General features: G+C 30.6%; 1 protein-coding gene across 1 annotated transcript in view; it reads right to left on the bottom strand.

The window, feature by feature from the left end:
• Positions 1 to 317: 317 nt before the first annotated feature.
• LOC111695372 (uncharacterized) overlaps positions 318 to 11,410 on the bottom strand; it is a 17,747-nt gene continuing 6,654 nt past the window's right edge. The window contains 18 exon segments of the mRNA XM_023464687.1: positions 318 to 1,261; positions 2,423 to 2,760; positions 2,828 to 2,874; positions 3,038 to 3,125; positions 3,968 to 4,075; positions 4,663 to 4,739; positions 5,051 to 5,089; positions 5,998 to 6,091; positions 6,334 to 6,398; positions 6,709 to 6,843; positions 7,263 to 7,295; positions 7,474 to 7,533; positions 8,476 to 8,540; positions 8,895 to 8,983; positions 9,303 to 9,424; positions 9,955 to 10,041; positions 10,504 to 10,784; positions 11,161 to 11,340. Of these exon segments, the coding sequence (XP_023320455.1) occupies positions 1,176 to 1,261; positions 2,423 to 2,760; positions 2,828 to 2,874; positions 3,038 to 3,125; positions 3,968 to 4,075; positions 4,663 to 4,739; positions 5,051 to 5,089; positions 5,998 to 6,091; positions 6,334 to 6,398; positions 6,709 to 6,843; positions 7,263 to 7,295; positions 7,474 to 7,533; positions 8,476 to 8,540; positions 8,895 to 8,983; positions 9,303 to 9,424; positions 9,955 to 10,041; positions 10,504 to 10,784; positions 11,161 to 11,340 (1,994 nt within the window). The 3' untranslated portion in view covers positions 318 to 1,175.

Genomic DNA, 11,410 nt, shown 5'->3' with positions numbered 1-11,410 from the left:
AGTCAAGTGGTCAAAGCAAAGAGCTTTCAGTTTCATTTACAGGACTTTTTTACTTATGTCATTCCCATTTTATTTCGAAGCCCTTTCGAAAACTAATTTACAAAATAACTTTGTGCAGCAAAAGAACGTTTTTTTTTACACTTGCCACACTACTTTCTGAAGGACTCATTCTTTAGGAAATGTTTCTTTAAATATTTAGGACTAAGTTCAAAAATTTAGAATCAATCTGTTTTTAAATTATATTTTTTCATTTTAAATAAATTAACATATTTTCAATCTTTTAAGATAAACATGATTGCATGATAATCTAAATTTTTGTGAGATTCATAAACAAAAAATCTTGACAGTTATTTATATCTTGCCATTTTATGTGTTTTTTCTTCGTTCTTTTTTGTAGAAATTAAATTAATTAAATAAATACACGTACATCCTTACAATATTTTTGAATTTTACCTTATTGAGGAAAAGCGAATATTACAAGTGATTACTAAATATTAAAAAAGATGGGTTGAAATCTTTTTAAGCTTTACCGACCCAACACACCTATGTCACACTTTGAAAAAATCATGCCATTAAATTCAGTCAGGCACTATTAACAAGAGAATTAAAGTTTGGCTCAGCAAGAAAAAAAATGAAACACAATTAAAAAACTCTTTAAACAAAAGTTTAAAAATCAATTCTTAAATTTATTGCTAGCCGCATAACAAATGTAAACGATTGTCGTCAAATTTTTCTATATATCTTGAAATTTCTTTACGAATTAGTAATTGGTAAAATATTATTACTACTGTTTGAAAATCTTTTTTTTTCACGATAAGTTAGGCTTGGAGAAAAGAGTGAATTTTTTAATGTTCAAAAAAGGTGGAATTCTTAAAATTGCACACCCCTGAAAATTTTTATAATGTAAAGAGAGAAAACATACAAAAATCATTCCATTGTTTTCTGAATATCACTGTATATAAATACAGCCAGTAATACCACTCGTAAGATGGATTACAGATAATCTTTATTATCATTGCTTTTCTTTTCATTTTCAATTTGCCACATTTTCGCAAATTCTTGTCAGATCTGTGCTGATTATCTTTAAGCATCATTTGTTCGAGCAAATTTCACTGGAATATTTTCACTTGTCCTGTTTCATATTACACATGATAGTTTGTTGCAAAAAAGCTTTATTATTCCTCCGGAGGTTCATAGTATCTACCTATATACAGCAGCATACCAGTAGGATTGTGCCGGACCAAATACATAAATTGACGCTCTGTACAAAATAATTATTACTTATTGATAAAAACAACTAAAAACAACTGAGGGTTGAGTAAATGAAGAATCAGAAATTGCTAAACTTATAGGTGCAGTTAGTTGAACTTAAGGGTTTTTAAGCCAAGTTTTCAAAAAAAAATTCTTGGGCCTATAGGTTTTTACAGCTGTAAAACAAAATTCTTTGAAATATCATTATCATTTGTTTATTCAAAGCAGAACATGAAATGAAACCTGCAGAACATCTCATTGAAAGAATCTCAAGTGATCATTGAAGTTTTATAATTTTTGTGTGATTGCTTACTTTTCTAGTGTGGCCGAAAATGTACTAGAAAAGTAGTTCAACAAGACAAATCTGGTTCAACTATTTCTCGTTATTTATCAAATCCGACCACAGCTTGTGTTTTGATTCAGTATATTCTATGAATATTAATACAATCAAAGAATTTTTATAATGTCGCCTTATATATACAATCGTCATCGTATATATCAATACAATAAACATTACCTTCGATTTTAACTTTTTATTTCTACCAAGCTTTCAAATAACATGGATACATATGAACATGGAAACAAAGAGAAGCTGTCAATTAACAACTTCTCTTTGTTTACTTGTGAACTTGTAATTTGAATTTTTTTTATTAAGAATCAAAACTTAGATGTAAAAGTCGTCGTGATTGTATTGATATTAAAGCGGAACACTGTATATAATTTACCAAAACAATAGCTAAATTTATGTGTTGAGAGCAATTAATAGTTTCTGAACGGTTTACTATAAAGAGTTCCATATTATCGAGCTAATGAAGAAAAAAAACATAGAAAACGACATTATAAGTGTTCTTTGATTGTATTTAAATAGATTGAAATTAATGTATAATTACAGTGATAACCAGAAAACTTTAGTATATGAAGATGACATTTTAGCAATACTGACGTGCATTTCATGTTGTTACTGAGCAAATAGATGTACTAGCAAGTTGTTATACTAATTATACTAATTAAGTGAAACAGTTTTGTTTACACTGCACATTTGTTGTGCCTCATATGTTCATTGGACTATTTTAAGTCACAACTTCAGTTTAAATGTCAACTTCCTATACCAGAGTTTTCTGGGTATCACTGTAAAAATAAAAGATTTAAAGTATAATTAATTATTTTGTTCCTAAATGTATTTGATAAGTCGGGCTTTGTCTATTTTGCCGCCGCAGGAAAGCGACAACGTCATCTTTTTCTCTTTTAGAATCTTTAATTTTAGGATTCTTTAAGCTTTCCATAAACACTTTAGTATCTATTTTCTCTACTTCTCCTTGGTGGAATTTTTCCTGGATTTTCCCGGATTTCTTGTTATGGGTTGTTGTTCTTCCCTCAACCTTTTCCACTGTCCCCATGTGAAAATTAGGTTTCAAGATCTTTCGTTCTAGATTGTTCTTCTTTATTTTTCCCTTGCTTTTGCCTAAGGTACCCTCATTACCAATATACTCAACAGTAGCCGCCCATTCACTTAAATTAAATGTCGTGAATAAATCTGTTAAAAAAAAGAAAGAAGAGAATTAATAGTTTTAAATACCTGTTCGCCATTCTAGAATTTCTTCTTTTCCGGAAATCGTCTTCCTCCTGAAAAATGTCGTCCTAGTTTGAAATGTGAATTGTTCAATGTTAAGCTGAATTTTTTATTAACGTGGACAGACAACTTTCACTCCCCCCCCCCTTGCTTTGCAACTTACACGTGTCTGAAAATATAACCTGATTATATAATCGATCAAAACAGAAGGGTAACCTGTGTAATATCAATTTGATTAATCTGAGCGAACGAAGAAAGCTTTAGATCCTTAGCTCCGTCAATTCCAGAAAAATCCGCACTAGAACTGTAAACAAAAGATTTATTTTAATAAATCTTTCAAAACTCTAACAATTCCTTCTAAATTGCTTGACAAGCAAAGCTCAGGTTGTAAAAAATGTTCTTAATAAATAATCCTAGATGCGAGGTTGGGCACTAAATACAGGGTGTCCCAAAAAACATGGGAATTCAGTGACGAATTCGATATCGTCTTTTCAAATAATTCTTTGATTTAGGATAGTGATACCTACTGAGAAAGCTGTAATCTGTAAGAGTTTCGTCTGCTATGTTTACATTTTGTTTGTTTATGTTTTGACTGCAACCGGTTGTACTTAGTAAAACAAGAAAATTACAGTATACAAACAGAGTAAACTTGTCCGTATTCACTGTTCATCATGCGGAGACATAATAGACCCATCTTTACAGTCTTTTACCCTTTTCATGAAATAAACTCTAGCAGACATGATAATATTATGGCTTTTGAAATTAGGTATTACAATGCTAATTCATTACAAAGACGATATCGAATTCGTCACTGAATTCCCATGTTTTTTGGGACACCCTGTATCATAATTAACACTTAATGGACCACGTTGATCTGTGATAACATCGGTTGAGACAACTATAATAAAATACAAGTATGGCAATTCCAAAATGTGGTCTGTCTTTTAAATTTACCGGAGTTGTTAAGATATTGGTTAAGAACTAAAGATTTTCATGTTTGAAAAAAAAGAATCCTTTGCCATCAATAGTTATCAAACCCCACAACGGCCATTAATTAGTTTCACCATTTTGTCATGTTTAGCTTGGGGCTAGAAGTTTATTCGTAATAAAAATTTGAAGAGATTAATCTAAAAAGGGATTTATTACCCGAAAGCACTGTTAAGTCCAAGTTCCTGCAGGGTAAGGTTTAAATCTAGAATTGATTTTGAACTAAACATAGGAATCTGAACATCTAGGGAATGCCGGCCAAACGAGCTAAAAATAAAAATAAAATAATTTATCAATAAAATCTCTGAACATTAATATATTTTAATCAAGGTAATATATAAGATATCTATCAAATTTAACAAATTGCAAAATCAGTCAATATGTTGGTTTCAAAATAGAGAATTTAAAATGGTGATTGGTGAATTAAAAATGGCGAATTCAAAATGGCGACATCAAACTGGTGAATTCAAAATAAAGAATTAAAAATAGTGAATTCAAAATGATGGATTATAAATGGTGAATTCAAATTGGTGAATTAAAATGATGAATCTAAAATGGTAACTTAAAAAAGAGAATCTAAAATAATGAGTTCAGAATGGTGAATTCAAAAGTTTTAATATAACATAATTAATAAAATAGAGTATTCAAAATTTGAAATGTCGGATTTAAATGATGGCTGTAAATGGGGGATTTAAAAGTGAATTGCAATTATGAATTCAAATCAGTGATAACGATCGTGAATTCAAAAAGTTGAACTCGAAATGATTGATTCAAAATGGCGGAGGTCTTATTTTGATGAATATTAACGGTGTTTCCAATAAGGGATTTCAAAATAGATGTATAGTGAGAGATACCTTAGTATTTTATTCCAAGCTTCAAGATCCAACTGGTTTTCCATTTTAGAAAGACCTCCTGCTATAAACTCAGAAACCTATTTGTTAATTCATTGATTATAATTGATTATCTCATCAATTAATAATTCAATTAATGACTTTATTGATTGATTGATTAATCGATTAATGAATTTATGGATTAATAGATTTATAGATTAATCAATTAATGATTCATTACTGATTGATTTATTGATTTGTTGGTTAGCTGGTTAATTGATTAGTTGATTTAATTGTCTATTGATTAATTGATTAATATTTTTTTTTGATTTACTGACTAGGTGATTCGTTGATTCATATATTAATAAATTTATTCATTTAATTTTAATTGATTTATTGATTTTTATCTCACCTTTCCGGGTAGCAGGAAAATTACGCTTATCTCTTTCCCCTGGCATCAAATAGAATATCAAAATCTAATATTTAAAAATCTAAACTTGTCTTAAAAAAAAACATAAATATATAAAATGCCAGCCTAACATTATATCTAAGAAATGACATTTACTCATGGTTACCCACAAACAATAAGACATTTATGACAACCTAAAACTCTTTGTATATTAAGATTTGAAGTTTTTAGGAACAGGGAACCGTAGGTGCAAGAAGAAAGTTTAAATAAATTTTGTACAGTCGTCGCAGTGGCAGAAGTCTCTTCCTTTATTGGTGATCCTGACTGTAAAATCATATAACTCGCTGTGAACCCGGTTTCCTTAAATCTTGGTTTGCCAGAGTTTGGGTTTCGTGTTTTGAAACGCTATGGAACTTGGTTGCGATCAGGGGGCGGAAACGTCATGTGTGTGTGTCTGTACCAAAAGAGTGTGTGTAAGGTTACCGTACCAAAGTTGTGTACTGTAGGTTTATACAGTACGTATGAATCTCGGTATTTATACAGTCTAGGAGATTAAATTTACTGATTGTTAATTGTTTACTTAAAAATAAGTTTAAAATGCATGTAATATATTATTTAAATATTTAAGTCAACACTCTAAAGCCAAATTTTCATGCAAAGAATATTACTTGATTAAAGTTTACAATAAATATAGTCGTTATTCAAGCTTAATTATAATTGACAACATTGTTCTGCAATTTCCTTGACTGTAATCATGTTGTGTGTCTATACCAAAAGAGTGTGTGTAAAGTTTACCGTACTGGTCTGCAAAGCAGTGCGACTGGCTTTCTCATGCGAGACCAGCGCCATTTCCTTTCCCTTTATTCCTATTCCCTGGTTGCGATATTATAACCACTTAGTAGAATGCATTCTTTAGGACTAAGACGACTTTTGAAATATTCTATTTATTCCTTAAGCGGAAGTTCTACAGCTGTCGTATCAAGATCTCCAGAATATCCGGCGTTAAACTCTCCAGTCCAGCTTATAGCAACAACAGGAACAAGTCTAGATACAATATTATTATTATTTTTATTATCATTTTTATTAATATTATTATTATGATGATTAGTACTATTATTATCAGTATCATTATTATCATTATTATTATTATTACTATTATTACCACAATTATTGCATTTTTATTATCATACGAAAAAGGTCTTGCATTCTCTGAGTTTACTCCTAAATGATTAATGAATCCTTGCTATTATCATTAATATTATAATTTTACCATCATTATATATTACCTACGACCCCTAGGAAGGTTAATAAACTGCATGGTAGTAACTGATCCTTCGGACTCCCAAATACCCTTTAAACAAAAATCATTAATTTCTTCATTTATCAATATTCTATAACTAAAAAATCTATCTGAGCTCCGGACACTATATGATTAAGAAGCAATTGAAATGTTAAGATAAAAGACACACTATTCAATACACTCTGATGATAAAGACGCAATATTGAGGACAGTCAAAATTTGACATTCGGTTTTATAGAAATTAGTTGAAAAATAAATCTTTACCTAGACAACTTTAGATATATTTTGTTCAGTCTTTTGTGAATCTGATACGGTACTTTAGATCAGGCCTAGAGTCACTTTAAATATAAATGTGTTTAACCTTGAAATAGTTAGTATCAACAATTGCTAGAGGAGGATTAACTCCTAGTTCCTGAATATCCTCCTCTCCTACAACCTCCTCCACCTGCCCTCCAGTCTGATCCTTCAGATCACCATTCAACAGCCTCATCAGGGGCTGCAACATTTATTTCTTCAAAATTAGGAATTTTCCTCAATTTTTTTGAAACCATAAAAATTCTATGTTATGCATTTTATGAATCAATTTCTTTTTTGCCATGGAAATTGTGATTTAAAGTTTTTCATCACAATATTAATAAATCATGATCATGATCATTCAGTATTATTGTTGTTGTTATTTCTTTTATTGTAATCTTTATTATTTTCATATTATCAAAATTATTATCATGTTTATGATCATTGATCATAATAACATCACCATTGACCATATTAATGTTGATAATTATTACTATTTTCATTTGCATTATGAAATATTATCATTATTGCTAATTTTACTACAATTTACCATCATTATCAAAATTAACATTAGCCTGGGATCATTATTATCATGATATTAAATTATAAATTGTGAATTACCTCAATTGGATTAGTAAAATCTATTTTCTCAACCTTTTAAATAATCATGATTAAAATGAAAATCTACAAATTTTTGATTCTATGAAAGAATGTTTTATAGTCAAATTCTTTGATTTTTTTTTCAAAATTAATCATCATTTTGATTATTACTACTTTTATTTTCATTTATTATTATTACTATTACTACTTAAATTATTTAATCATTATAATCCTTTGCATTATAGAAGAAGTTGACCCTCATCTTGTAGAACTGTATTGCACGCTCAACTTCCTGCAGTACAGGTATTGTTAAGTATTCATCAACAAATTTACACAAGAAAGATGGGGAAAAAGCGTTGAATATGTTAGAATCAAGAAGTATAAAATAGAAAGAAGACACAAATGACGCGGCCCGCCCTATTACAGTATTATACATGCTTTGCAGGTTATTGTATACGCGGTAATTGTACATCAGACAAATATTTCTTATTTAAATGGAGTGCCGTCTGAAAGCATGTATAATCATATATGGCGGGCCGCGTCATTTGTATCTCCCTTCTATTCCATACTCCTTGGTTAGAATGCGGTATAAAACGTACTGCAACTAACATCAATTAAATTTTGTATACTTAAGTAAAATGCAGTGTTTATGAAAAATCGAGCCGTGTCCGTATATTGCCAATTACTCCTTTTAAACTTAAGCAAGAAACAAGCGTGTTGCATTTTAAAATGTACATGTCTCGGGCTAAAAACAAGCATATTTGTGAGTTGAAAATGAAAGACCAAGGCGTTCCGACACTTTAAAGTCGAGGCTGTCCAAAAAATTTGATAATCAAGTATTAGAGTTGTCTATATCTCAGTAGTGGGATATTTTTGCTTAATTAGGCCAGCAATAATAATTATAAAAATAACTCTGTCTTAAAGGGAGTGTGAGACTCCAAAAAAAGGGGCTTATCTGATTTGCATATTGTGCCCTTTACACTTCAATTGAGTAACAATAAGAGATCTATCGTAATTTTTCTAATTGAAAACATTTTGAACTCCGACTACTTCTTTCGTTATCGTGAACCGCAAATCCGCAAGCCACTTTTATGCAGAACTAAAATTGAAAACAACCAATTTTCAAATAGAAACACGATCATAACTCAATTATTGATGCTCAGAAAAGGGGTTAAAGAGTATCATTGTGAATCGCCTCTAAAAGTATCCAATGACAATTTGAAAAGAAAATTACCTGAGAAATAGCAACAAGTTTACTTGTGCCACAAACAAATGAATCAGTATTCTTCACTAAAGTATCTAAAATCACAAAAAAAACGCTTAAAAGATAATACAAAAATTTACTATGCATAAGATTTTTGGAATACTTATCATAAAATAGCAATTATAAAGATATTGTAAAATTTTAAATTTTAGACACTGAATCAAAATTCAAAAAGTATATGAGTATTTTCTGCATTTCAACAAACAAATGCTGGCAATTTTGAAATTTCCATATCCAGGTCTAGAAAAAAATTACAATTGGTTTGGCAAGTTAATCCCAAGGAAACAAACTCTCTTAGAGATATTTCTAACACTGCAGAGGAAAACGACATTTACCCGGTCTACACAGGTAGCGTTTTATTTTCCTAGATGTGAACAGCTAAGAATTACCTGAAATATTTTTATAAAGAAGATGAGGGTTAAATGTAAACATTTCATCAATCTTTAGAAGCTCATTTATCTCCCACGAGGTTGATCCACTGAAAAACAAGAATTTGATAATGTTTTAGTAAATTACATATATTTTTCATTTTACACTCTCGGCCACACTGAAAAGTAAACAATTACTCATAAAGGATGAGACTTTAATGACGACCTAAACCTCTTTGAATATACTTAGATTGATTTACCACTTCTGCTCCTCATGAAGGTACATTAAATGATATTACAAAGACTGACACAAGTAGAGTACTGTAAGGAACCAAAAATGTTCCGTCCCGAAATTAGATTCCTACGTTACACATTGGTACAATATCCAAAAATCTAAACAATTACTTTAAAAAAACGAAAATCTCCTACCGAGCTCCCAGGAAAAGCATAGCTAAAGAGGATGTTGCAGCAAAGGGAGAAAAGACGACATTCTCTTCTGAATGCCGCGTAATAATATCACGGTACATCTTCAAACCAATCTCATTATTAATCTAAATTATTAAACCTATATAGTTAAGTGTATTTACTGTTGACAATAACGGAATAATTGATATTTTAGAAATCTTCAAGAAGTCGAAAGGCTAATTGCAGATAATATGACAATAGATCAATTAATGCTTGTTCTTTTAGGACCAGATTTAATGAATAGCTAGAAGTGGCTGAGCAGAATAGACGTGCATTTGAACAACTTCTCTATTGCGCCGGTTCATGATGAAAAGAATTTCAGTGTTCTCGCTATTCATTAATTTGGTCCCCAAATAACATAATTTTTAACTGAAACTGAAAACTTTTAAACAGACGGAACCAATTTAAATCTATTTGATACAATATCTCATCTGTAAGTGGTTAAACCACAATGCGGGAAATGATGTTCAGTAAAAATTTACCTGTTCAGAAAAACAAATTTTTTTTTTGACAACTCTTTCTCAGCATAAATTAAAGAGTTGTCTGACATTTCTTAAATAAACAAAGTGCAGTGAAGAGAGCAAAAGGAGGAAATCATATAAAGAAAAAGTTTAACCTCAATGAACCGTTTAGTTTCCTGATCAATCCCCTCGGTAGACTCTAGAAGGCCAACATTACCCTCAGGTGCAGCAGGAATACTCTCCTTGTTCATAAATACTTTATTAGAAGAGACCCGAACATTTTGTTAATAATATCGAACTAACGAAAGCATTTTATTCGAAATCATGATCAAAATGTTTAATGTACAGTGTGCCCCACAAAACGTTGATCAATTGTTTAAAATCTCCTCTTCCAAATGTTTAGTTGGTATATATCAAATGTATTAAAATGGAAGTCGTATTATAGTAAATTTTGATTTCAAAGCAAAATTTATTTGAGTAAAACATTTATTTTAACGAAATAAACTGAAAAAAGTCTTAAATATCTAATACAGTATATGGAAGAAGACATTCAAAACTATTCACTAACTGTTATGTTTCGTGGGACACCCTGTACCTCCAAATTAAGAAATGATAGAACGTTTGATATTAAAAAAATGTTATTGATTCTTTTAAAAGTGACAAAATAAAGTCTTACAAATATTGTTAAGCTAAGACCTTTTTACCTTGCTTTGAGATGGATGATGAAAATCATGATCATGATGTTCATGATTATCATGATCATGATGCGCATGATCTACTTCATGATGTTCATGTTCTCCTTCGTGATGCTCATGTTCACCTTCATGGTGCTCATGTTCTCCTTCATGATTATCATGATTTTCTTCGTGGTGCTCATGATCTCCCTCTTGATGTTCATGATGTTCATGATCATGATTGTGATCTTCGTGATCGCTGGAATTATTTTCAACAGTTGAAATATCTTGTTCCACAATTATGTTACTTTCTAAAAATCATATCTATTAAGTTTTCCTTGCAAAATATTTTCTAAGTACGTATATGACAAAAATGTTATCTGGGTGTGCAATGTGCATGAAAACCCTTTAAACAGATATTACGATCTCAATTTAATCATAAATATAAAAAGGTAAAAATGTAATCATTAGATTGCCAGCAGGAAGTGTTAAAGCTGCCCTTTGTGTTCCAAGTAAATGATTCATTTGAAGTACGTACACATGGCCCTCTTTAAGTCAGCTAAACCAAGTTGTACAGTATACGTACCGACAATAGACAGTAAGACGGGACAGTTCACTAAATGAATCATCACACTGCAGATAATTTTTAAAAATAATATTCTTAATCTGTAAGATATGATTAGATTCCTATTGTAATAATTCCTATCCCAGGTTTAGCCTGAACGTCAATATTTCCAGTTTTGATATCTGAAGCAATATCTATAGGAGCTGGAACATCTACAGGAGCTGGAACATCTACAGGAGCTGGCACACCTACAGGAGATGGAACGATCTCTTCCTTAAAGCTCCAGGGTACCATCTCTTGCACTATAAATTAAAAAATTAAAACATGATAAATGTTGTGAGGTATTTACCAAGACCCCCCCCCTCCTCAACC

The sequence above is a fragment of the Eurytemora carolleeae genome, unplaced genomic scaffold, assembly GCF_000591075.1.
Source record: "Eurytemora carolleeae unplaced genomic scaffold, Eaff_2.0 scaffold219, whole genome shotgun sequence".
Lineage (NCBI taxonomy): Eukaryota > Metazoa > Arthropoda > Copepoda > Calanoida > Temoridae > Eurytemora > Eurytemora carolleeae.
This window is presented reverse-complemented; position numbering and strand designations above follow the sequence as displayed.